Consider the following 26,910-nt stretch of genomic DNA (forward strand, 5'->3'; position numbering starts at 1 on the left):
GAACCAAAAATAAAAGCCTTGTGCTGCCTTGTATAAATGGAAAGTAAGGAAAATTATAATTTCTTAATGAGAAGTGATTGTTCCTTGTTGTTTTGGTCTTTTTTCCCTAGGGTTTTAAAATCCATTTATTGTCAGGAAATGGTTACTGCTTCCACCCTATAAACGACCAAATGAGGCAGTCTGGTGTTGGAAGTAAAATTCACCTATCAGCAGTTTTTCAGCTGTCTTCTTTGCCTTTTTATTCAGTGTCAGGAATTAATCACCTTTTGTGTGTATCAAAGCTAGACTTTGAAGCGTAGGATTGTGATCTAAAGGTACTTCTTTCTGCAGAGTATGGAGAGAGCTTAGCTGCCTATGTGTATCTGTCTGCTGTAGGTATCTCCAATTATCTGGAATGAGTCCTACCCTGGGAGGGCACAGCTGTAGTGCTCAGGCAGCAGGTGAAGAGAGTCTAGTTAGTCCCATAATTGTGAAGGTCTTCTGATTGCATTTTAACTGTTGTTTTTTGTTCTTAGTGTAGTGTAGTCCTTCATGGATATCTAAAACTCCTACTGAAATACATGGAAATTTGATCCAAATTTCTGAAAACTGGTCTTGTATCTGATTTGATTGGCTTACAATAATTATTCATTGGCTAAATTTGCACAAAAAAGTAAGCTAAAATAGGATTTCATCTGCAGCTATACCAATATCAGGTATCACAACAGGAGAAATCTTCTCTAGCATCATTTCTGCTAGAAATTTTTATTTTAAAATGGGGGAATGTGTTTGGGACTGCTGCCAGATCACGAGTAACCAATGTAATACCTGTTCTTTCTAGATGCTATTTACCAACAGGAGCTGCAGCTTTTTGCTGCCATGTACAAATAGAGCTGGCCAATGTTTTAGAGGCTCAGCTTATCTATTTCATCAACCAAAAATAGTGGTTGTCAGCAAATTAATGAGGAAAAAGACCTAACAATTTGTATATGTCCGTTTCTAATTGAAATTATTTTATTTTTTAGGTTACATTTGACCCAGAAGTTTTCTTCAACATTCTATTGCCTCCTATTATTTTTCATGCTGGTTATAGCCTGAAGAAAGTAAGTGCAATAACTTCTGAGGAGAAGAGATCCTTTTTTTTTTTTACTGAGAGATTGCTGATTTGTTCAGGATTGTAGTCTCCTTTCAGGCATTTACTTACAGTAAGAAAAAAATCTAATTTCCTCCAGAGATGGTTAGGTCATATTGTTTTAAGAGAAAATACATGTATTTTTGAGTATAAATATATTAAACCTTACTTAATTTTGCTGATTTGTTTTCCTTTGAACTTAGCCAGACATTGATGTCAGTTTCATTTAAAGTAAATGAAGTTCTGTTATGAATTGTTTTGGTCCTTCTCAAATGTCCAAAATGCAGTAAATTATGCTGAGAGGCTGACCTAACCATGAATCCCAGAGGAGATGTGCCAGATCCTTAATGGCAGAAGGGTTCAGATTCTGATCTTGCTTGAGGACACCATGAATTGGTGCAGGTTTCTGTCAATTTGCCTTCTGTCAGTAAGCTACATGTAGAGTCTAATGCATGGCACAGATCTGGTTTATTCAATTTATTGAAGTTAAATTGAATTTACTTAGCAGTAATTGAAATGTTTCTCTGAAATAGAAGTGTGCTTCTGTGTATTGATACAAGTGAAGCAGTGTGCTACATGGTTCTGAATGGGCAATATAGCTTTGCTAAAGTAAGTATATAAACCTCTTTTTCTTGTGCAGAGACACTTTTTCAGGAATTTGGGGTCCATTTTGGCTTATGCCTTTTTAGGAACAGCAGTGTCTTGTTTCATTATTGGGTAAGTGAACTCTGATATCAGTTTCTCTCTACACTAAAGCTTAAGCTGATAAAGCACACTCTCTATCTTTGCCTGCATATGTATATTTTATGTATGTATATACAAACACATTTAATTTAAGCTAGCTGGTCACATTGGTTTGCTTGCCTACAATCTCTTATCCTGCTCATATTACTGTGTCTTGTATATGGATATTCTGAATAATAGAAATCCTGAATTATATTGGTGATCTTGACTTGTGTCTCAAAGAATTTCACTAGAGAAGTAATCTATTATTATAGATTGTTCTTACCTCAGAGTTTTGGCCTATGTATTGTGTTGGGAGAAATAATACTGAGGGAAATGTTGAGCAGAGAAAACTTGGTGGGAAATGGAAGAAACATGTAGACTCTGTGCTAATTGTGTGAAGATTTCAGACTTTACTTATTGGTTTTATATGATGTCTTCTAGATCATATATTGCTTGAATTGCATCATAGGGAAAAGAGGAAAGTTCACTTGGAGAGCTTTCTGCTACACTGAGCTGTAGCATAAATAAGCATGTCTGAAATATTGTTGCTTGTGCTTTCCCTTGGTCTGCCTGAAATCCACCAGATTGTTTGACTTGGAATGTTTCATCTTCTCTCTCTTCAGGAATCTCATGTATGGGGTTGTGAAGCTGATGAAGTTGGTGGGTCAGCTGTCTGATAAATTCTATTATACAGACTGCCTCCTGTTTGGAGCCATAATATCTGCCACTGATCCAGGTACCTTGATGAACATTTTTAATAACCTTCCAAAATAACCTAATTGTTAGGATTTTCAGCTGCATATTAACAGGACTCTATTTTCAGTTATCTCATATTAATATCTCTGAACCTCTTCTCTGAAATACATGAAATTCTGAGCATTTTGAGAGCTGTTCTCTGCTGATTTGTGACTGAACTGGCATGACACTATGGTATATTTGGAGAAAATTCTAACTCTCCTGTTCAAATGCTTAAATGTTTTTTGTTAAGTGTGCGTCAAGTTTAGGATGGCAAATAGGTGAAATTATTCCTTTTTCTGGATAGCAGGGCTTCCTTCTTTAGCTACATTGCTTGGGGCTGGGTAGTTTAAGAGCAGTGTTTGAAACTTTTAGCTTCTTTAGGTGGGGATTTTCTGTTCCTCTTTCAAGTAAACTTCATGTTTTATACGTTAAGGCAGAAGAATGCTTTTCTGGCCACATAATTTCAGCTTTTCCCCAAATAATGCAGACATCCTTCAGAGTCAAGCAGGCTCACATTGAAGTCTTCACTTGACAGATCATTTTTTAGGGCTTGCAAAGGTCAGGGGCCAGGGTGGGGAGTGCTGAATATGCAGCCTGACATTTAAAGCAGTTTATTTGAGGTGCTTAGTGGTGATTAGTGTGAAAATGGGAAGTAACTCCTGTGATTGAGCTGAGCTCTGAACAGCTGGTGGTTGCATAAAAATTATGCAAAAAATCATCATGTGATTTTTGAAGTATGTACATGGGAACAACTTCAAGATCATGGTCTTTCATCTTGGAATTTTCTTGAAAGAATGATTATAAATATTTAGCACTCTTGTCCTTTTAAAATTATGTGGAAATTCACACCTGTGGCATAATGGATACTTAGAGGAACACTTAGGATCATTTGTGCTATTTTACAATGGCTGAAATAATAAACCTGTGTCAACAATCTATACAGCTTTTAAAAGCAGGAAGAGCTGTGCAACATTTAGCTTACTGCTTTATATGGAATATATTCTAAAATAATTTCAGGGCTTTTGTAGAAAGGCTTTGTCTGCCCCATGCCCCTTGATCATGGGAGCCTTGCAATGAACACTGTGCAGGTGGGAGGACAAAAGAGCCACCTCTTAATGGAGCTGTCCTAAAACTGATAGAGGAATTACTTACTTGTAGGTAAACATGACTATGGTTTCCCATTTTAATTTTGATCCTGGGTTTTCTTTCTCAAGCTGGAAAGTCTGTTCCACAGCTGATGCAGTCATTGCAGTGTTGTTCTCCTCTTCTCTGTCTGTAGTTACCGTGCTGGCAATATTTAATGAGCTGCATGCTGATGTGGATCTCTATGCCCTTCTGTTTGGAGAGAGCGTGTTGAATGATGCTGTTGCCATTGTATTATCCTCGTAAGTAACTATGGGAATTTCTGCCCTGAAAACACTAAATTGCTTTTGGCATTTGTCTAAAATAAATGCTTTTTCTGAGAAACATTATTTTAAGCTTAAATGGATTGCCTTTTACTGGATTGATAGCCATTGCAAACATTTTCCGAGGCCCCTAAGGCATACACAGGCCAGAATGACACACATGCCTTCAGCATGGGACTGTCTCAGGTAGAGCTGTTACAGAAAAAAATCTTTCCTGATGCCACTTCTAAACTGCCATTGTGTTCTCTCTTTCTAGATCTATAGTTGCCTACCAGCCAACAGGTGAAAACACCCATGCTTTTGATGCTGCAGCATTTTTCAAGTCTGTTGGTGTTTTCCTGGGAATATTCAGTGGTTCTTTCATGATGGGAGCCGTGACAGGGGTTGTGACAGCTCTGATATCCTTTTTCATATTTGGTATTCCAGCTGAGATGGCACATGTGGATATTATCAGGGCTTTCCTGTTTCCCATTATAGCAGAATTGACTCTAGCTTGTTTAATTCTGAGTGTGAAGACGTGATCAGTATTCATTTGACTTCTTTTCTATAGAAAGACATTACAGGTACCCACAGAAATCAACCCTTTCCAATAAAACTGAGGCATTGTAGAAGTTTTAGTGATGTTGCTGCAGTAAACCAAAGCTAATAATGTCTGGTTTCTTTTTATGGAGTTATAAAACCTAGTGTTTATTATTAGTCTTGAAAGACATCTCCTATGATAAATGGTATTTGATTCTGCCTTCAGCAAAATCTATCAGCTATTTCTGACCCCCACAGCATTCTTTGAGTCCTGTGTTTAAACTTTTTGCCAGAAATCTGATGTCATACATCTTGGATAAGATTTTATCTCTGAGAGTTTAACTCAATAACATGATGTGCCTTGCATAATCTATTCTGTTCTCTTGATGCTTGTTGCTGTTATTTGTTTAGATCTCAGAGGTGCTTAGCAAGCAATCTGTGTGGGTCTTGTTTTAGGCTCAGGCAGTAGACCTCCAGCCTGACCTTCTCCAGGAGTTATGATGCTTCTTCAGGAGCAAAATGAAGTTTCTGCTTTCTGACAGACTAGTATAGCCATATCTGTGCATGTCCCAGGCTGATCTGATGTGCCCAGGCTTCTGAACACTGACCTGAAAGGGGTAAAATGTGATGTTCTGCACAATTATCATGAACCAGTGACTCTGAAGCAGTACTGTCTGAACTGTATACAGTGTGCAGATTTTCCTGACACGTCTGCATGATGGAAACCCTCTCAGTACAATGGGGAAGATGTGCTGTTGATGCTTTAATGTTCAGTCTCAGTTCCCAGTCTGATCTGCAATCTATGTGACCCAGAAGCACGATTCCTCCTCTGGCTCTTAGGCTACCAGCCATGCATAGCTCTCACTGCTCAAATGCAGTTGTTGTGGGTTTTGGCTGAAATGCATCCAGATCCAGTTTGTAAAATTATGCTCCTGAAGCAGCAGCCAATCCTTGCTTTTCTTAATGGTTGTGTTCAGGAAGGTGATGTGAGGCTGTTCAGAACAAAGCCTCTGTGGTGGCATTTTGTATATGTGGTGGGGATATTTTTATTTTTGTTCTGTTTCAGTTTTTAGTTGTTCTTTTTCTTAGTTGTTTAATTATCCAACTATTTTCTGTTGGAAACATCCTTAATGTCATGTAATGATGTATAAGCAAAAAAAAAAATTCATCTTACTATTCATAGCTGATTAAAACCCATAAATTAAGTATTAATTTAATATTTTTATAGCGTGAAGTACCTATACCCGTACCTCTCTGAGTAAGGGAGTCATGCACTGTCCTTTGAGAATAGATAGAATGCTCAGTTTCCAAATTATGCAGATAATATACAAGGAATTATTCTGGCTTTCAGAAAGTTGTCTCTGTTTTTTTTTTTTTAATAGTTAAGTTACAGTACCACATTCTATATTTTTACTAAATTGCAGCATCTGACTGCTTGAAAAGATGTGGAATACAAGGCCATGTCTAACAAATGAAGAAAATAATTAAGAAAAATAAAGAATAATTTCATTTCAGGTAACATTTCAATTTGATCAATCATATGAAATAATAAAATATTTTTCTTTTCTTGGCTTTCTCTCACCTTGAGATTCCTCCAAAATGATGAGCACAGGTTTTAATTTCAGATTTAATGAAATATTTTGGTGTGGTTACTGACGATAACAGCAAGTTAAACAGTTTGAGTCACATAACTGCCAGAAAAGACTGGAAATAAGGAACTGGTTCTGACAAGGCCTAACTTCAGGGGAACAAGGTTCAACCTCTTCCTCTCCCATGGAGTGACTGTGGCTGTCCAGTTTCCCTAGGCATCCATGAATGTCCCTTGAGCCAGGCACTGGGATTATCTGAGTACTCTGTGGAGAAATGGGTTCCAATTTTTGTTTTGGTGGATGTTGCTGCTTCAGAAGCATGATCTTACAAAATAGCTCTGTTTGGGGGAAGTGGTGGGGAGGAATTCAGCTGAGCTCAGAAGTTTTAGAGGTGGTTTCTGTGCAGAATTAACATCTGTTTAAAAAGTATGCTGTGTTTTACATTTGGTGTAATGCCAACATGGAGATTAATTGGTGTTTTATAATGATGCTCTGGGCTTTGTTTGAGAGCAAACTTCTGACAAAGCAAGGTCATGGCTGAAGGTGTGTCTGGAGTATATGTTTGCCCTAGTCCAAGTCAGCAGAGAATGTCAGCAAGAAGTGGGTGTGAGTGGAGAGTTGGCACTGATTGCCTTCATATGAGCTGTGCATAGCTGTTTGCACCTCAGATACAGTGTGTTCAGCATGTACCTGCTGCCAGAGTAGTGCTCAGGAGAAAAAACAACACCAAAAAGGTTCTATAAATAGGTGAAGTGGTTTTTTGTAGTGTGTGAAGAGCTAAATTTAACACTACTGAAGTCTGTTCTGCTTTTTCAGTAGCTGTATGAATTGTTAATTCAGGGTGTGCTTTGATGCTCCTCAGGTTTTGCTCTCTGCTGCAAGATGGACTTGTTTTTCCTTTCCTTTGAAAGACTGAGCTGCTCTGAGTTGGCCTTTTCTCTAAAACACATCAGCACAAGGAGAGGAAATACATTTTGTAGGCAGCAATTGTTTTGCCCTAAAAGTACTGAAGTAGCCACGCTTGCTGGAAAAGACTTATTAACAAATCTGAGAAGAAAAATTCTTGTTGATCTTAGGGTTGCTGTAGTCAAGAACAGCTCTGTAAATTCAATGCTCTGTAAATTCAAAGCATTTTATGCTTTATTTGGAGGTGGGAGTGGGACTCATAATTGAGGTTGGCAGGGTGAACAAAACATCATACCCCACCAATCCCCTGGAAAGCCAAGGCACATACAGTCTAAAAGGAACAGCAGGTCTATATCCCTTCCTTGCTAGCACTTCAAAGGGAACCATGGAATAAGATAATATTGCTTCTAAGAGGTGGAGCCACACTTTATGCTATGGATATGCAACAAAAATAACCAAAACTGATTGTTCCAAGTTGAGTCTGAAGTTTGCCTTGTGGAATTTGCATTTTTCAGCATCAAAAGCGTTTTGTTTTCCAGCAAGCATGGGCTGTTAGTACATAAAAGTGTTTTTCAGAAGCACTGGGAACAGAGAAGCCAAAGGATTTCCTTTTGATCCCTTAACAAGTGACTTAACGTGACAAAGTTTACCAAGTTGCACTGCTTCCCCCTGCTGGAAACGGCTCTCTTCTTCTTGATGTCCTGGAGCACTTTCTTGCTTGCAGAAGCCTGTGGATTTACCGGTGAGTTGCTTGGATTTAAGCGCAGAAGTCCATCTCAGCAGCCATTTATCCTCTTTCTCACTAAAGCTTTTCAATGAGAAATATGTTTGTGCCTAAATTTGGGTTGTTGGGTTTTTTTGCCTTCTGTTCAGTGTTGAAGCTGCAGCTCACTGTGTAGCAAAGGCAATGATTTGGTTCAGACACCATGTCCCTAACCTGGTATCTCACTCACTTGAATCATAAGAGTCAAGACAAGAAGAGTCATAAATCTCAAGGTTAAGAATGATGTATGAATTAAATGGAGCTGTGAAGTGAAAGTGTTGTGAGCTGGCAGTAAACAGGCTGATTTTCACATGTGGTTCTGTTCACAGGTGTGGTGGCTGTCCTCTTCTGTGGAATTACCCAGGCACATTATACATACAATAACTTGTCAGTCGAATCAAGAAGTCGCACTAAGCAGGCAAGGATGTCTTTTACCTTTCTTACCAGTGCATTGCTGTAGTAATCCAAGTACTTTTGTTTTTACAGCATCTTTTTTACTTGCCTTTTAACATGTGATGGTTTTCTCTCTAGCTCTTTGAGGTGTTGCACTTCCTGGCTGAGAACTTCATATTTTCTTATATGGGCTTGGCACTGTTTACTTTCCAGAAGCACATATTCAGCCCAGTTTTCATTATTGGAGCTTTTGTATCCTTTTTCACATTGTGTGAGGTTTCTCTGTTTTCTTATGTGCCCAAAAACTTGTGATGTCTGTTGGCTTTACCAAACAGAGAATGGTGGCTGGTCTAAGTGTTCCTAATGTCTGGCAGGTGCAATAATTTGGAGAAAACTCTTTGGTTACACCTTACATCAAAGCCCTAAGCCTCTGTGCCATATAGTTGTTGGCTCTGTACCTGAATGTTAGAAGCCATATAATTTCACTAGATAAAAAACCGAATATGTTTTACTGGGTGCTTTGGCTATTCATAACCAACACTGCTTGTGTTGTTCTTGTATTTGAACTTTGGAGACCTAAAAAAGGATTAATTCTTCACTTCCAGTGGCCCCTTGAGAAGGTAAGGGGCAAACTTCAAGTGCATAAAAAGGAATGTGGGTGAATAGATAATCTTAGAGCAATTCCCCGGAGATCAGCATCTCAGGTGATGGGAGGAGAAAGGAACTCAACTGGGGTGCAGACCATTACATGAAAGGTACACAATTAAAGGTTCTGCCATTGTGTCTGGTTCACTTGGCACCTGACTCTCAAACTCCCCAGAACTGAACACGTTCTAATAGTCACACTCATGTAAGCTCTGCATCTTGCCCCTGTTTAAATGGATTGTGTAACTCTCTCCTCACTACATTCCTGGCTGCTCGAAAATTCAGCAGAATTATAAGTGTGCATGAAGAAATGGGAACCAGTCTTCATTTCCCTCTGCTTGCTGTAGGAGTAGGGCTGATAGCAATGGAGGTAAAACCCTGTGAAAGGACATATAAGGATGGCCATGTATGAGATGTACTTATTTTCTCTTCTTTCTACTGTTTTCTGTGTTACTCCTCAGGATTTACCACATTTGTATTTATTTTCCTTTGGCCATTTACATTTTTCTGGAACAATGATAAATTTTCTCCTGTGTTGCCTCACGTTCACTTTTCTGACCTAAGAAATGCTCCAGAGCCCTGCAGATATTGGATAAATATATGAACAGAATAGTTACACTTGGTATACTAAAGAATGCAACTTTTCAAGCTTACTGTGGCCTTCCATCTTCTCTCAAGTTGTGCTGTCTGCCCTGGGTTTGTTTTCAGTAGATGTTTCTCTACCTATTTGCCTTTTAATGCATTTTCCACATCTTTTTCTACCACTGCACTTAACCTCTGTTGTCTCTCGAGTGCTTTTCTACCTTTGTGAGGAGGGCAACTAGTACTAGCACCCGTGTTTTACTCAACACTTGTGGTCCCCATCGAGTTAACAACTTGCAGGGGTGAAATGTAGAGACATCACAGAGTTCTCTAAAGTGACAGGCTGGACCGTAAAGACAGAGCTAGAGCCTCAGCATCCTTGGCAAAATCTTAGCTATTCTCCCTACATACATTAGTCTTGATGGCTTCTGATGTCTGATTTCCTCAAAAGGACTGGTATAGAAGTTCCTTGGAATAGTTATGTGAGGGTTATTGAAAAAAGTAATAATCAAAATCTGATTTTCCTAGATATACTCCCTACTGACAGTATTGCTTTACTTTAGTTATGGCAACAACCCAGTGGTGTCTAGAGCTCTTACATTCTCTTTATTTCTTTTCCATGGGAGATGTATTATCCTTCTGATGTTCCCATCCCAGCAGCAAATGAGCAGTGTTTCTTTGGCTGTGGCTTGTTGGCACTTTATAGGATTTCAGCCCATTACTCTAGTTTTTCCCAAAATGTTCCTTATACAGTGGAGAGTGTTTTCAGCTTTCTGCTGCTTCCCTGGATGTTTTGCACCACAGTGGGGATGCTTACCACCTCCTGTCATGAATTTCTGCAATACTCTTTCATTATTCTTTTTCAGCATCATTCAAGTGCTGACAAATGGCTTTTGGATTTATATTCTTAGTAACTCTGTACTGGTGTTTGCTAGCCATTAGGATATTTTGCCTCTGCAGGAATCATAATGGGGTGGCCACTTGCTGGTCTTAAATTGGTTTCCCCTCTGTATACAGGGCTGCATTTCTGTTGTTCCAAAACTCAAAATTGCATGGTGCTGGTGATAATTGTTTAAAGTGTGAATTTTCAAAGTAAAGTCTTCATTTGTACAATTGGTCATTTTAATACTAGCTATAATTTTACTGCTCATCTAAAAACTTAGTTATATTAGTAAAAGCTGTGCATTTAGTGCAATCACTTCTGAATGCACAAGTTGCATAAAATTGGGGAAAGTCTGCTTTAGATACACAGCTATAGGAAGAACAATTGACATAATGATGTAAATCTCTCACTAAAACAAAAGCTTCACGTTAAAGCCAGGTACCAAAAACTGCATACCTCAGGAAAAAGAAATCCTTAACCCTGAGCTGCAAACAGGTTGCAATCTTTTTGGGCAGAGCTGCACATATCTACCCTCTCTCCTTCTTGTTGAATTTGGGCAGAAGACATAAGATCAGCTGGAGCTTTCAGCACATGATGATGTTTTCAGGTAAGAGCAAAAATTCTGGGCAATGCAAAAAGTCTTCATTTTAACTGATAAGCAGCTGACTCTGCTACCTTCTCTTTTTGTAATCCACATTCATACATCCTGAAGGGAAGGGTTGCTGATTGATTGTTGCAGCATGCCATCCTGTGTCTTTCAGCCTTTACAGAAAGTGTGCCATGCCTGGGGTGGGTGAAATGCCCCCTGCTCACAGCAGGCAGCACCTGATGGTGGGAATAGAACATTTTCATTTGAAGTGTTTGTGAAGGACACGGGAGAATTGGGATGGATCTCTTCCAAAAGGTTATTTCTAGCTGAGAGGATGTTCACATTGTGCAGAAGCAGATACCTGCAGAGAAAATTGAGGTGTATTTATGGGCACCCTTTCTCATTTAATTGGACAAAGGTATTTGACTTTAATTGCCTTATAATTTCTGTCACAAAGATAACTGTTCAAGTTTGTAATTTAAGGCAAATTATGCATTGTGTGTCTAAACATGTACATCCTCAAGAAGCTCCAGGGATTCCTCTGTACAAAAGAGGATATAAAGAGGATAGAGCCAGGCTATTTTCAGTGGTGCCCTGTGCCAGGCCCAGAGGTAATAATGGGCACAAGCTGGAACATATGAGGTTTTACTTGAACATCAGGAAACCTTTTTTACTATGTCCAAGCATTGTACAAATTGTCCAGAGAGGTTGTGGCATCTCCATTCATGGAGATATTCAAAAGCCACATGGATGTGGAGCAGGGGTTGTTCAAACAGGGGAATTGGACCAGATGAACTCCAGGTGTTCCTTAAAACCTTAACCATCCTGGGATTCCTCTGCATAAGAAGTCTGCAGGTGGTCCAATGCCATGGCTTGTTCTTGCTAGTGAAGTTTCACAACTGGGAGCAGAGGAGAGGAGGAAAGATATAGTTTGCCTGTGATTGTGTAATTAATTAGACTATTTTTATAGCTGATAGAAATGTCAGGTCAAGAACTCACATTTCAATTATGGATTCAACTGGAAAAGTCTGAACTTTTATCTGATTCAGGGAGTTGCTTAACTTACATAATGCTTTGCTGTTGTTCACAACTTGCTTGTTTCTGTCTTCCTTTCCTGTTAGTTTCTGGAAGCATTTACACCTTTTCACAGCACCTGTGGATTCTATAAGTTATAGGAGATGAGGAGAATTACAGCATTCTGTTGTAAATTGTCCCAGGGCATAATTTATCAGGGAATCGAAGGAAATTAAAAGCTGCTGGAGCCCAGTGCTTTCTGCCTGACACTTTGTGTGAAGGAGCAAGGAAAGGTGCTGTGCTATCCACAGTCATGCTTGCACTTCTAAAGCTGTGCTGTTTCATTCTTTCTGATAGGTCTCAGGGGAGCCATGGCATTTGCCCTGGCTATACGAGATACTGCCACCTACTCCCACCAAATGATGTTCTCAACAACGCTGCTCATCGTGTTTTTCACTGTGTGGATTGTTGGTGGAGGCACAACCCCCATGCTGTCCTGGCTGAACATCAGGTTGGTATGCAGCTGTGTGCTGGGGTGACTTCACTTTTCAACAGGCAGCTGTGCTAATTTGGCATAGCTCTACAGAGCTTGTTTGATGCTTGCTAGAAGAATTTAGAACATGGTATTTATACATATATATATATATGTAGGTATTTAGGACATGGTATTTTATAGAGGAAGGTGCTAGTGCAGTCTGGTGAAGAAAATGTTCTGATGCTGCTGGGATTCAGCCTGAAGGTGCCCTGGTGCTCTGCAAGAAGGTATCTAGGTCTATGTCAGTCCAGTAGGATATAGAATAGTGTTGCTTGATAAAGCAGCTCTATATTGAAAAGAAAAAATTAATCTAGTCCCATATAAACTTTATATTGTACTAAGACTGCTCCCTTTCTTTTGGCTCTTCATAATGGGCCTGTTAAGGTTTTTAAGTTCAGTGGATTCTTTACTGGGTGGTGCGAAGGTGAATGTACATTAAACAAAACCTGATGTTATCTAAGCAACTGGGACAAATGGGATCCTGCTGGTCTTTGGGGGGTGTGTTTCATCCTGTTCTGAGGAGATCTGTGAAAATGGTAAGTTGCATGATTATAGACGTCTGGCTATAAATCCTGGCTAATACTTAGTACTTTTGACTGCATGTACTTAGATGTTTGAGACTATTTGTCAAGAGAAGTGCTAGAGAACCACAAATCAATCATTGTTAAAGACATACATATTATAATTTTGGAAGTTTTGGCAGTTTGGGAGACAAAGATAAACAGAGGAGAATTACAACAATACAAGCTGTACAAGCCCTGAGTGCAACCAACCATTACCTGTGCCACAGGGCTCAGCAGTAGGACAGGACTGAATTCCTGCATGTGGCCCAGCCCTTGGCCAGCTGCAGAATCATTCTGAGCAGCTTTTTTTCCTCCCACCCTCCTCCATCAATACCAGGAAGCATCCCAGATTATGCACTTCCTCTTTTGGCTAATCTAGCTCCATAGTGAGACTCCATAAGCCTGGCTGATGAGCTGGTCCTGCAGGCAGAGAGCACAAACCCCATATCCATTCCAGGCTTATCCCTCGAGGTGGCTAGGCTTGCAAAAGTCATTAGTGTGACCAACAAGGCAGAACAGCTGTAAAGGCTATGGTGGTATTCCTAGAGAAGTAACTACCAAAAGGTAGCTGACTGAAGCATGATTTGAGTGTTTTGCTGTAGTTTTGGGGGAAGTTTACCCATACTTGCAAGTAAGCAGTAATTTTAGCTGTCACTTTTTTGGCGTGGTTGACAGAAAATAAAGGCTTATCCTTCCTTTGACAGGAAAGTTAACACCTTTAACAAGGGAGCTCTACCTAGGAAGCATTTTTACAGCTGGCTCGGTAGGCACTGGCCTGCCAGAGATGCAGTCTGCACCTTCTGGGACCGCAATAAATCAGATTTGTGCCAGGAGGTGGCGGCCGTGTGCAGCTGATCGAGAAAGAAACTCGGTGCCGGTGAGGTACCCTCAGTGGTTAGAACACTTTCTGCTGGGGAAAAAAAAGAAGTAATCCTGATTTTACAGATTTTTTTTAAAGTGGGATAAATTGTTTTCCAGCTGAGTTTTTAAATTATGCCAGTTATCTCTTTTCCTTCCCCTTCTACTCAGTGGAAGGGGTAATCAGGAGGAGATGAAGCTGCCCCAGCCCTGTCCCAGTGCCTCACTCAGCAGCAGTGCACAGTGCTGATGCAGTCCCAAGGCTGAGCAATAGGTAACTTGTCCCTAGGGTGCCTGCTGAGCCTTGGTACTTGCCCATTAAATTCGATTGCCAGAGGCTGGAAATAAGTAGTGAGAACATGCAGGATTATTTAGCAGAAAAGAGGTTATAAGATTAAAGGTGGTTTACTTCCTAGATGAAGTGAAGGGATGTAGAAAATTAATGCCATGTGTATGTTGGACTTAAATGTCAGGATTTTGGGGGGCTCCTAAGAGTCCAGTTCTGGTGTGAAGTCATACCCATTGTACCAGGAAGGAAGGAAGGCAGGCAGGCTAGTCAGCCATTACCAAATCCTCATGAAGTAGTTGGCCTTTCCTCAGTGTGGAGGCAAATAGAAGGCTATGTCTGGGCAAGTCAGGGGAGCCAGAACATGAAAACCAAAGGGGATTATTTAGGGTGGTGTCTGCATGATTTAAGCAGAGCTGTACCAGGGCACTGACTCCAGCCAGGAGTGTCAGCCTGGCCTGGTGCTCTGAGCTCATGGGGAAGCAGCTGTGTGCATGCAAGGGGAAATGCCTGCACAGGCATCCAGAATTGCTTGGCTGTGGCTTGGAGGAAGAGGCACACGCTTTCTGGCCACACCATTAGCTGTGTAGTGTTTGGGGTACGTGCTTGGTTCTTTACTTACTGTTGGTCCCCTCCCTCCCATGATGCTAAATATTACAAGCAGGTAAAGGGTAGAGAAGTGAACATGAAAATTAAGCTTTGGTACAGTAAAAAGCAGTATAAGGAGGAAAATAGGCAAAAAATACCCTCTGCTTCCTCTTGGTGTTCTGAAAATTTCAGATATTTGGATGAGCAGCATTCTTAGTAGTAGATTTTTTTCATATAGGGTAGGTTACCAGGGACTACTGACCAGGCTTTTATATACAGCTAAGCAAAGAACCTATGGTTTGTAGCAGAGGCTTAACTTCAGTTTACTGCTTAACTGGTTGGAAAAGTGAGGTCACAACTTCAAAATCTGAGTAGAAAAATAAGAGGATCTTGAGATGCTTTTGATTTCTGCTACTTGATGCTGAGAAAATTAAAAACCATCACCAGAAACTGGAGTTAAAGCCATGATATCATGTGTTAGAGTTCCTTCGCTGACTATCAGTGAGGCACATCCAACATTTGAGTGGTGAACAGTTACATTTTCTTAGTAGTAGATTTTTTTTTTTCTTAGAAACTAAAGCATGACCTAGATATTAAAAATATAGTCTCATCCTTTAAGACCTAAACAAAGAAACAATTTCCTGGCTGAAGCTTTAACAGTTTCAGCAAAGTTGAAAGCTGTGTAAATCAAAACCGCTGGCAAAATTCCTCTTTTCAAAAAAATAGCTGACTTCTTGTTTCATTTGTCTGTCACAGGGAAAAAAGGGAACTCCTAGCATTTGTATTGCAAAACAATGTGTTTTCCACTTTTGATTAGAGGTTAGTGACCTGGTTCTTTCATGTTCAATGAAGCAACACATAGATTAGTGCCTTCCTCTTCTTCATAACCTGCTGCAAATGCAGAAGTTATTGCTTATTTTAATGAAATCATTTCAGTTACACTTAGAAACCCTTTTATAAATCTCAAAGCATTGTACCTCACACTTTAATTTAGGTTTCTTTTTACCATAAAGCTAAAGCCTGTACAGACAATGCCAGCTTAGATATTTAGTGCCTTATGTCTGTGACTTTGCTTATACAATCTTTAATGAACTTTCTATTCAGTGATTTAAGAGGAAAATTAAAAAGAAATATGGAAACATTAACTCTCATCCAGCTTCTATGTGGGATGGTGGTAAAAGTGCTGGCTTGGTGGTTATTCTCCATTCTATCCCTCACTGCCTTCAGCCACTCTCTGCTGCCCTGAGGGCAGATGCACAGACACAGGGGCTGTCCTTTGCCCTCTGTCGTGGGCTTTGTCCTTGCCCATCCCTTTCTGTACTGTTTCTTCCACCTACCTTTCCCTAGTTTTTCTGTTCTTCTTCCTTTCCCAGTCTCTAGTTTTTCATCATCTGTCTTGAATCTCCCTTAACAGTGGGGCAGTGCAGCCTAGAGCCTCACCCCTCTGGGATTTTCCCTTAGCAGGAAAGAGATCACCTGTTCCTCTGGAAGTCTGGAAGTGAGCATGGGAGATGTTTCCTTTTCTCTCTTCTCATTCTCTGAAACACAGCAATTCAGATCACAGAGGAAAAGTGTGGGGAAGACACTGTGGGAGTTGGGTGAGACACATCTAGAGCACATAGATGACATGAGCTGAACTGCCAAGCTCTGGCAAACCTTGGCCAGACAATGACTTTGTCTTGATTAGGTGAAGTAAACAAATACCCAAAGGCATCCTATGAACAACCTGAGACAACTTCTCCTAATTCCAGAGTTTTTTTGGAACTGGATTTTAATTTTTTTAAACATGATGATGGGAGTTCTCTTCTTTCTCAGCCATCTTCTGAGAAACTCTTGAACTCTTCAAAAATAGCTAAAATTTTCCAAAAATGCTGTACTCATTACAGACATCTGGGAAAACTTTAGTATACTAACTTGGCAAAGATACAGGAAAGAGAAAGAAGTCATAGAAGGGAAGTTATTGGGCAGTTTTTAATTTTAGTTTTTGCTGTACATGCAGAACCATCTCTGTGATGGCCTTGGGGAACAGAGTACTCTGACCTGGAGTGTATGTTGGCCTGGGAAAAGAGCTATTGAACCTGGAATCCAAATCAAAGCTGTCTCAAGTCTGGTATTTGCCTCAATATTCAAGGATTAGATGAGTACATGCTTTTTGTATCACAAGCTATGGCCTTAAATATTTGGTTAGTCAAGATGTCAGCCTGCAACCAGGGTGTGTACACCTGCTTTTTCTGAAGTGAGGTCTCTGTGGATTTCTGATCATCTGGGCTTTTATTTCACATAAGCAATGTATAGTTCATGACACATGCCTTCATGGGAAAATATGGGGGGGAAAACGCCCACAGGCTGCTAAGGAATGTATGTGAAAAATACTGGAAACCAAACCTGCTTTCATTTGCACCTAAAAGAACCCCCAGAAACAGAACTGAAAAAGGCAAAGCAATGAGTAAAACCAGACTCTGCTATGACTGGAGATTAAATCAAAAACCGATAGTCAATTTTTAGTTGAAGCAATGGAATGATTTAGGGCTCGTTACCAGTTGATTTGGAGTACTGGTGACCCCTCTCACACACGTACAGCTTCCCATGATCACTTCCGTGATGTCTCTCTCTTTCAGACCATGTGCAGGTCTGAAGTGGTAGAAATTGTCATAGATTGGCTCTGTCTGTGTGCAGCACCAAAGAGAGCTACTGAATCTGGTTTTCTGGGGGATGTAGTCTGTCACTAATACAAATTAAGACAGGATCTGAATGTATGAAGAATATTACTGAATATGTCAATCACAAATTACTGCTATTGCTAATTTTTGGGTTTTGGTCACTTTGTCATTGCTCTGCCATTGTTTTTCATGTATGTTTTGTCTTTTTTGATTTGGTATGGAATTTTTTTTCGTTGGTTTGCTTTGTTTTGCTAAGAGGTCTGTAGAACCCCCATCTCATGAGCATTTTGTTACTCACATTGCATTCTTGTACTGTACCAGAGTTGGTGACCATGTTCCATCGGTGGAAGAGATGAGTGAAAGCCACTGGCTGTATTTCAGGTGATACTGTGCTTTTCTTGATACCACATTAACCTGGTGCTTGACTCTTTTCATCTTTGTAACACCGAGTGTTTGCTCTTTTTCTATACTGGGGCATGCTGCTGCTGCTTCTTTTCTGAGAGTACTAGAGGTGTTTCTCAACTCTGAGTCTATTCACTTGTTCTGAGCTGTGAGAGTGTGGATCACGCATCATGTCCAAAAAATGAAACTATAAAGCACATTCTTTCACTCTGTATAGATATTTAATAAAGCAAAACTAACTCGAATCTCTGACCTTGGAAAACTTGAGAGCTGAAAAAGATTATAAGATCAAATAATGGATTTGATCTTATGATCTTTAATCACAAAGGCATTCTTAAGCATTGCTTGGGATTATTTTGTGTAACTCTTTAGGTTGGAAGGAACTTCAAAAGTGATTTAGCCCAGCCTTTTTGGGGATATATTTTTAAAAACAGAGAGATATCAACTAGAGAAGACTAGGATTCTGGTATGGTGTTTTTAGAACAGATAAATGGTTAGAGAGAGAATTTAAAATAAGATAAATCTCCAACTGACATCTATAGGCAATGTATATGTGTGTGTGTGCATATAAAAACATACAAAATATTTATGCAAAGAAAGTCCTTTGGGATGGGGCAATGAAAGGTTTTCATGTACCTTGTCTCACTTGACTATTTCCAGCAAACCACTAGATGTGCCAGAGATGCAATGTGTTAGTTTGTACAGACAATCTGAGAACTATTATCTATTACAGTCATTCTTGGCTGTAGTAACTACACATGCTAAATCTCATAATGCCTGCTATTTCAGTAACTTGTCATCCATGTGTTGTAGGGCCCTGGAAAAGTTTCTGAAGTATCAGAAGAAATCATTCCACCCATTTAAAGATGATGCAGCAGAGAACTTGATGTAGTTCTGTATGCCTTTTTATCATTCATTTCCATCCACTTAGCTCAGTTTTGTGTGTGAACCACTTTCTCCCACACTGTTTAAATTACTGAATTTTACATGAGCTTAATGCTTTGAGAGATCAAATCTGAGTAGCTCCTCTCCTACATGTGGTGTTGGAGTTGTAGCTGTAGGATAAAGACCAAGAAGTCCAGGAGTCAGTTAAGGGCAGAAATGCTGTTTTTGGTGTTGACATTAGGAGCTCAAGACTAGTCCCTTTGCTGTTACAGAGATCTTAAGGCATGAAAAGCCTCTTTTGCCTTAAAAAGACATCTTCATTAGGGAGGAGTGAAGAAATACCTTTAAATTGGAATAATTTTACTATAGCATACTCTTGTCTACAGATTCTAATGGCCTTCCCAAGGCTGAAATAAAGGTGTCTGAATTTTACTTACTAGTAATTTCTGTACTGAAGGAATAAGGTGTCTATCAGATACCAAAGCTATTCCAATGGGGGAAATAAATGGATTTTTCAGCTATTTTGAAACATATATTCATTGTTACAGCTGAAAGACTGCTCATATTTTTCATCTGAAATCTCCTTTTTAAGAGTTACTATCTGTACAGCCTTGGGAATCCCCACAAGCCTTGAGCAAGGCTGCCTCCGACCTCTGGGAGGGGATCTGTGTAAATCCATCCAATAACAGTTTAATTTATAAAGCAGGTTCAATAAATGAGAGCTGATATTGACCTTTGCAGCACATGTAATTGACAGGAAGCTTTTAAAATATATTAAGCATATGAAATGGATTTTTTTTCTTCAGCATAAGAAGAAAATCAATGTTGAAGACATACATGCATCAGCCTAACTTGTACTTTTAATTATTGAAGTAGTTAAGCAAAGATGAAGTAACTGAGTGCTTTCTGTGCTTCTTTTTACTGTAAAGGAGGTTGGGACAGACTCGACTGGGTTTTGGTATTGTCTTGTTTCAGGTGATAAAAGTGATACTTCCTTAGAATTCTAGTTGCAGGCTGGGCCTGCGAAAAAAATTATGCTTGTCATAAGATAAGAGTATTTATCCTTGGAACTTAAAAAGGCAGGCTTGCTACCAAAAAGTTAAGCTTCCTATACAGTTGATGCTAGAATAGAGGATAAAAGCATATTGTTTGAAAGATACGAAAAGTAATTGTGAGAATTCAAAATGGAAATGTATTTGGTGTTAATCTCTGAACTGAAGAACAGACTTTGAGAGTAATTTTTTTCTTTTTAAAATGTGATTTATGGAAAATAATTATGTATAAATATTCAAAATATACATTCATTTGAAGAATAACTTTGGAAAAAGGTTAAATGGAAAAGTCTGTGTGGATATACTATTTCAATATTGAAAGGAACATTTGTGGTATGATTTTTTTCCCTAAAATTTGAACAATTTTACTATAGAAAAGGTTTTTTTGCCTCTTCAACAGTGAACCCAAATTCTGATATGTGATATACTATGACTTTTCACTGAACAGTATTTTTATCCTCTTTTGGTCTTCCATTAAGCCCCATTCCCCTGCCTAAGGGCAGTTAAAATTCTCAAAACAAGTGCACAACCCTGTAAGTCAAGTAAAAGCTGAGACACTGAATTGTTTGGTTTTCTTATGTACTGTGAAGTGAATAGGTGGCCCAGGGAGTAAAAACTATTTGGGGAATGCGAGCTATGTTCATCTTTTGGAACAAAATTCTTGAACTCCCCATTCACAGTGTCAGCTATGCAGCCAACCTGAGCCTGGTTGCTTTGCACAGCACATTGAACCTTCCCCCATGTGCAGTTCGGAAAGCCACAAGTATTTTTCTTTTATTTTCATGTGTGCTTATGAAGGAATGCATACTCTTGTGTATATACATATATCTCTTTACTGAGTTGGTTTCCTGATGTTGTTTGTCACCTTTCTGCATTAGAACCCAGTTTCCCTGCCAAAACCTGTTCTTGTGCAGTGATAGCCAAGGCAGTAACACCTCAGTCCTTGTGAGCTCTCAGAGCTCTTGTGTGTGGTGTTTTATTTTAGCATGTGTTACAATCCAGTACTCAATCTGTCTATCCAGTGTTCTCCTAAACTGGTGAAGTTTTCCGTTCTGGTTTTCAGAGACCGGTCAGTGCCAAGGAATTTGCAGGCCAAATGTGCCTAAAGTTTGAGATGACTGATATGGAAAAAGGAAGTAATGAGGAAAGAACAAGATGCTTAGAAAAAAAGAAAGAAATCCAAGCAAAGGACTGTGTCAGCACTAGTTTTGTATGAGGCTGCTGCAGAGCAGCCTTCTGGATTTTCTCTGAACTACATTAATTCATGTGAGGCCTTGAGATGGCTGTGAGTCCACAAGGATGACTTAAAACTTTTCTTCCATTGTTCTATCAAAGATGCTGCCCTGGAAGCTATTTGAAAGTGTTCTTTTTTTATTTGATCTAAGCATGATGTCCCTGGGACCAACCAATCATATGGAACCAGCAAGGTTCTCTTGGCTTCTGGTGATTCTTGGGCTGCTGCATAAACACCATGGCTATAAAATTATTAGCTGACAAAAAGTCCAAGTAACAAGGACATTGCACCAAACCAGCTCAGTCCCTTCCAAAAGAGTAGAGGTGACAATGTTAACAAAATCTTATTGTCTGAAATGGCTGTCATATGTGTTTCCCCACACTTACTATGTGGCATGGTGGGACTAAAACACAACACATTTGATACTGAGAATCTTATCTGGCTTTTAAGGTTGGAGGTTTAGGTTCTACAGGAAATGACAGAGATCAGGACATGAATAGGGTATAAAATAGACAAGTCCAGTGTACCCCCAAACCAGACCAGAAAAACTGATCATAATTACAAGGATTAAATGCCAATTTTGGATAGGAGCCCTATTTGCAAGGATGATTCAACAATAAGATGTTTTTAACTATTCAAAAGTGAGTAGACAGTTTCTTCTTAACATATTATCTGTCAACCCCCTCATTACACAAACCCTTCCTCACTCAGATGGGAGGCTGGACTACAGGCCACATGCTAGTCCACTGTGGCTGTGTTAAGTGAATGAAACTTGCAGCAAAATAATGTTGTGACCTTTTAGAATTTTTTTGTTTTTGCTTCCCATAGTGCTTTAAAACATGGAGTGTGTGTGTCTTTTTAAAATCTTGTATTACAGTCATTCACAGATTTATCTGGCAGCTATTTGCTGGGGAAATATTTAGGCTGGGCTTAATCCTTAGTTTCTGTTTTCTTCCTGCTGGATATAAGGGATACTCTCCACTGAAGAGGATGCCATCCACTTTTTAAGGCAAAAATAGTATTTTCAATTGTTCTAAAAAAATTGGCAACAAAGGTAAGCAGTAGAAGTTAATGCTGAGTTAAAGCAGTTTCTTGAGTGCAAACATATCTCATTTATAACTGTGTAACTGCAGATGAGTAATGGACAGCTCTTCCTCAATCTATTCTTATAACTTCTCTGATGCAGCTTTGCTGGATGCTTAAAGTGCTTTTAAAATGCATTCTGCCAAACTTACAGCATTTGCAACCCTCAGTAACACCACTTGCTTTGTTTTCCTAATGTTTCTGTAGGGTTGGAGTTGACCCAGATCAGGATCCTCCACCTACTAATGACAGCTTTCAAGTCTTACAAGGAGTAAGTAATTACATAACTTCTCTATTAGGCTGATCTTATTTTATAACTAAGAAAATAGAAAACTGCAGAAGTTGTATGCATGGGTAAAACCTTTCTGTCCTAGCTGGCAAGTCAGTAGGGGATTTTGCTTTGTAACATTCAAGTAATACCCACTGAAAAACATTCAGTGATTTTGGGTGTAACGCTATCATGGTCACATTTTTGTGTATATGTGGGGCATCACAAACCTCCCCAAATTTACTAATACACTGTATAACAATGCACTTTCCTCTTCCCCCACCTACCCAACATGCTTGCTCTTAGCATGCTACTGCACAAATAGTTCTTCTCAGTTCAGAGGTAATACTCTTGGCTCCTCTTCCTTAACTGATACCAAATTTTAGCCCTTGGGTTTGGTTAGGATCCAAGATTAAGTTTGCTAATCTGATTTTGACTCTTGTATACCAAACCACATGCCAGCTGGATCCTGCCTGGACTACCCATCACCTGGGTGAAGCAGAAGGAGCACGGGCAAATTGCCATTTGTATTCAGCAAACTGTGGCTGTGAATCTTCAGGGAAGCTTTCCATGCATCAGTACCAACCCAAGAGTTTACCTTTTTTTCCCCTGAAATATGCTATTGGCATAGATCATTGGAAGAATGTTGCTCATAGCAGAATTTGCAGTTTTGCTCATCTATAAACTAGAGTTGATTCAACGGAGGAACGAAAGGTCTGGAAAAAACCAAAACAACTCAAAAATTCCTCAGGCTTAACTGAGGGAGTTTCCCCTGTCCAGATCTTAGTTTCCACTCATCCAGAGTTCTGCTTGACACTGATAGATCAGCAGCACAGCTGTTTGCTTTTGTAGGAACCTACTTGAGCAAGGCAACTTTGGATCTGGAGGATGCTTAGGGAACAAGTGTTGTATGATGATGCTGGTGTTCACGCTTGTCAGAGATAGATGAATGTATTTGGGATTAGCTTTTTTCATAGTGGTTTCTCCTGCCTTGGGTTTTGTTTGGATTTTTTGGTGGTTTTGTTTTGTTTTGTTTTGTTTTGTTTTTTTGGTTGGTTTTTTTGGTGGATTTTTGTTGTTGGGATTTGGGGTTTTTTTGGCAGTTTTTTTGTGGGCTCTTTTGTTTGTTTTGTTTTTGGTGGGGTTTTGTTGTTGTTTGTTTGTGTTTGGGGGTTTTTTTGTGGGCTTTTTTTGTTTGTTTTGGGTTTTTTCTTGTTGGTTGGTTGTGGGGGTTTTGGTGGTTGTTTTTTTTTTTTTTTTTTCCCCCAATCCTTTCATTTCTTTTCCTGGTGCATGTTGCACAGGTAAGAGATACTTGCTCAGGAAGCACCTCTCTCATTTCAGACACTTCACTTGACATCTTTATGTTCTTTGTGAAAGTCTGTGTCCAGCACACAAAATAGATGCTGAAATAGTGGAGCTGGCTACAAGTAAGGGTGAACTTTGTTTTGTAACCATCTGGAAGTAACCAGAAGTCCAGGCCTCAAAAGAGCTTTTACAGTGAAGGCCACAGTTATTGCACATAACCAAGGTTAGGAAGTGGTACTGTGGAAAGATGGCTTTGGCCAGTTCAGACTGAGCTTGTCCTCAGTAACTGAGGGATTGCTGTAATGGGAACAGAACATGGGTATTCTGTTCTCATTCAGTGTCTGCTGTGGAAATATCATGTTTGCTTTTTCCCATGCAAACATAAAGAACTTACCCATTTGTTTCCCTCTTTTGCTGTGCATTGCGTTGCTAATGTAGTTCATTAGTCAGTTCCCTTTGGATTCATCTTTCTCTCACCAAGCCAAGATTAGCAGTATGTCACAGTTAAAGAAAATATATCATTTGGGAAGGGGAGGGAGTGAAAATGTTTTAGGTTTAACTCTTGGTGGATCGTGGCTTTTTGCAGGTCAGAAGTACACAGTGTAATCCTGTCTTGTTCCTTTCCAGTAGTTTGGAAGATGATTCATACAAGGCATTCATTTGTTTTCCTGTGTTTAACTCTGGCCTCTGGCCACCAACAACCCCCTCCCCCCCATCCAAACAACAAACAACAAAACAAAAACACAAAGCAAAACACTCAAACCCTAAACAGTAACAAAAGTAAAAACAAATGCAGCTGCAGAGCAGCTGGTGTGATGATTTGCAGCACTGTTAGTTAAGAGATTATATTTAACTCTGTTAGCCCTTTCAAGGTTGATCCAGCATTTCTGAGATTTGCATGACCTCCCTAAATTGTAGTCTTTATACGGATTCTCTGTTAAGAACATTTCTTTTAAATGTGATATATTTCATCAGGTTTCTGAGAGTTTATCAGATACTGTAATTTCCCTTGTTTTTCCAAAGGAGCAGCATGCTTAAGAAAATAACCATCAAACCTAGAGTTAGATCTAGACCTAGAATTAAGGAAGCCAAGCAAGCAATGAATAGGAATCAGTCTTGGACTATCACAAGGCTTATTTGTCAGTTTGGAAGTTAATTCTCTATCTGTTTCTAGACTAACAGTGAGATAAGGTTTTGGGCTCCAGGGAACTTGGTGGCAGAGGAGTTGTTAAAGTAACATGAGTGCAGTGAAGACAGGCTAGTTCTCTGCAGTCATTTCTGGTCCTTCTAGGGAAAGTAAACTCAGTACAAGCAAGTCTCTAAGCAGCTTTCTTCTGCATTTCAAGTACATATTGAATTTGGCCTCTTTTTTTGACAGAACATCACATTATGAATTACTGGAGTGTATAGTTCTGCGTTTTTCTGCCTGAAGTAATTGAAAATGTTTTTATCTTACTTTTAGGATGGCCAAGATTCGGCGCGAAGGAACAGGACGAAGCAGGAAAGCGCTTGGCTCTTCAGGCTGTGGTACAGCTTTGATCATAAGTATCCTTTTGAAAACACAGCTTAGTTTCCAGGCATGAAATGATCACTTTTTCACTTTCCATGTACCCATATGTAGCCCTAAGCACTTGATCTTTCTCCTGTTTGACTCTCTCAAGTATTTGACAGGCTCAAGACACAGAACTGAAGCTTGAATTCACTGGCTCAGCAGTCCGACCTTTCATTTCCCTAATGCAGCGTGTGTGACACTTGCTGGAGGACAGAAACCAGCCAGAGAGGAAGTACCTACCTAAACAATGAGACAGACAATTAACTATTTCAGGTCTTCTGATTTGTTCTATTAATCTGTGCTTATTTTCAATGATGCTAATAGTACAAAGTAGGTTTCCAGTTCATTATACAGATCTAAGCCTCAACTCTTTGCTCTGCAGAGCCATCTGCTTTTGTGATGAAGTCCCAAAATCTGTGGTTGATTCCTAAAGAGGAAGTTCTGGAACTAAAAATCTGCATGAGATCCAGCTGATCTCCTTGAGTATATCCAGAAGGTACTATGGGTATTAAAGCAGAGTGTCTCTGAGTGTATACAGTACTGTACAACCTTTCTGAAGCTATTATTATACTGTTTAGATCACCTTGTTTAAGATTCTGAGAAACTTTTGTGTAGCTGTCCTGTATTTCATGCTTATGGTTTTGGGGTTCTTTTAATCTACTTAACTTAATCAGTATAATATTAATTATGACACAATAAGTATGTCACAGCTGCTCCTCCTTAACAGCTTAGAGTCACTTAGCAGAAAATGCAAAGATAATCTTGTGGCCATGGCAAGTCACACCTAGAAACCCAGAGAAATTTCAATACTGAATTCCTAGTAATTTCTGGGGCAGCTAAATATACACACTGACCAGAGATAGGGCCTTAATGTTCTTGTGAGTCTTTTCCCTGGTGTCAATGCCTTTGACTGATGAGAGATTTCTGGGCTGGTTGGAGCATGGTAGTTTCCTTCCATGCCTTGTGCAGAAGGCTTTCACACCCAGGCAAACCTAGCTAACAGTTTGAAAATGTTTGGGTCTAATAGCACTTGCATCTTTGGGATAAAATCTGTTTGTGACCAATGCTTTCAGATGCAGTAGTACTGACCCAAGGCACAGAAGGGAGTGTATGTGCTATTTTAAATATTCATAAATGTTTGTAATTCCAAGTTAACTCTTCAAAATCTGGTGACTGGCCTCAAAGTACCTCAAGGTCAATTTTTATTATATAAAAAAAAAGCAAACCAAAAAACCAACAGAGAGACTTTGGTGTTAAAATCATGAACGGATCTGGCTGTGGCTGACTGCTTCTTTTTTGTCTTTTTAAGAAGGGAGCAGAGATCTCCTCTTCCCCTGCCTTTACAAAAGGGATGTGCCTGATGAAAGGAGTAGTTGGCAATGCTGACTTCCCTCAGCTGATGCTTGCAGAGAGAACAGTCCCTCCCTAGCAGCTGCAGCAAAGGCGGGGGGAGTGCCTGGAGAAGATTACAGCATAACTACCTGCTTCACAGAAACTTAAAGGGTCCTGACAGTGCATTCCCTTTCTTTTTCCAATAGTGACTAGCAATACTTAGGAAAAGTTAAAAGTTTCTGTGAAGTTTGTGCCAAGGAAACTGACATTGAGAGGCAGAACTGTCTTACTGTATGTAGAAGTAAAAGTCTGCTCCTTCTGTTGGAAGGAGGCATTCAGACAAGCATTGGTACAGATGGGATGATCTTTAGAATTGCCACCTCTATATCCATGGCTAAATGTTTGGGGTTTTTTTTTGCTGGTGCATTCACTTTGTTTCT

General features: G+C 39.6%; 1 protein-coding gene across 3 annotated transcripts in view; it reads left to right on the forward strand.

Moving 5' to 3' along the window:
* SLC9A7 (solute carrier family 9 member A7) overlaps positions 1-26,910 on the forward strand; it is a 75,330-nt gene that overhangs the window by 33,272 nt on the left and 15,148 nt on the right. Inside the window, exons 3-15 of one of the 3 annotated variants that reach the window (XM_059493547.1) lie at positions 1,005-1,082; positions 1,752-1,828; positions 2,461-2,573; positions 3,855-3,960; positions 4,238-4,384; positions 7,637-7,737; positions 8,088-8,176; positions 8,290-8,403; positions 10,757-10,868; positions 12,222-12,375; positions 17,676-17,735; positions 22,218-22,281; positions 25,049-25,131. In XM_059493547.1, the coding sequence (XP_059349530.1) occupies positions 1,005-1,082; positions 1,752-1,828; positions 2,461-2,573; positions 3,855-3,960; positions 4,238-4,384; positions 7,637-7,737; positions 8,088-8,176; positions 8,290-8,403; positions 10,757-10,868; positions 12,222-12,375; positions 17,676-17,735; positions 22,218-22,281; positions 25,049-25,131 (1,298 nt within the window). The remainder of the gene's footprint in view (positions 1-1,004; positions 1,083-1,751; positions 1,829-2,460; positions 2,574-3,854; positions 3,961-4,237; positions 4,385-7,636; positions 7,738-8,087; positions 8,177-8,289; positions 8,404-10,756; positions 10,869-12,221; positions 12,376-17,675; positions 17,736-22,217; positions 22,282-25,048; positions 25,132-26,910) is intronic. The other 2 variants (XM_059493548.1, XM_059493550.1) reach the window with 2 other exon arrangements.

This window comes from Ammospiza nelsoni, chromosome 2 (assembly GCF_027579445.1).
Source record: "Ammospiza nelsoni isolate bAmmNel1 chromosome 2, bAmmNel1.pri, whole genome shotgun sequence".
Classification (NCBI taxonomy): Eukaryota; Metazoa; Chordata; class Aves; order Passeriformes; family Passerellidae; genus Ammospiza; species Ammospiza nelsoni.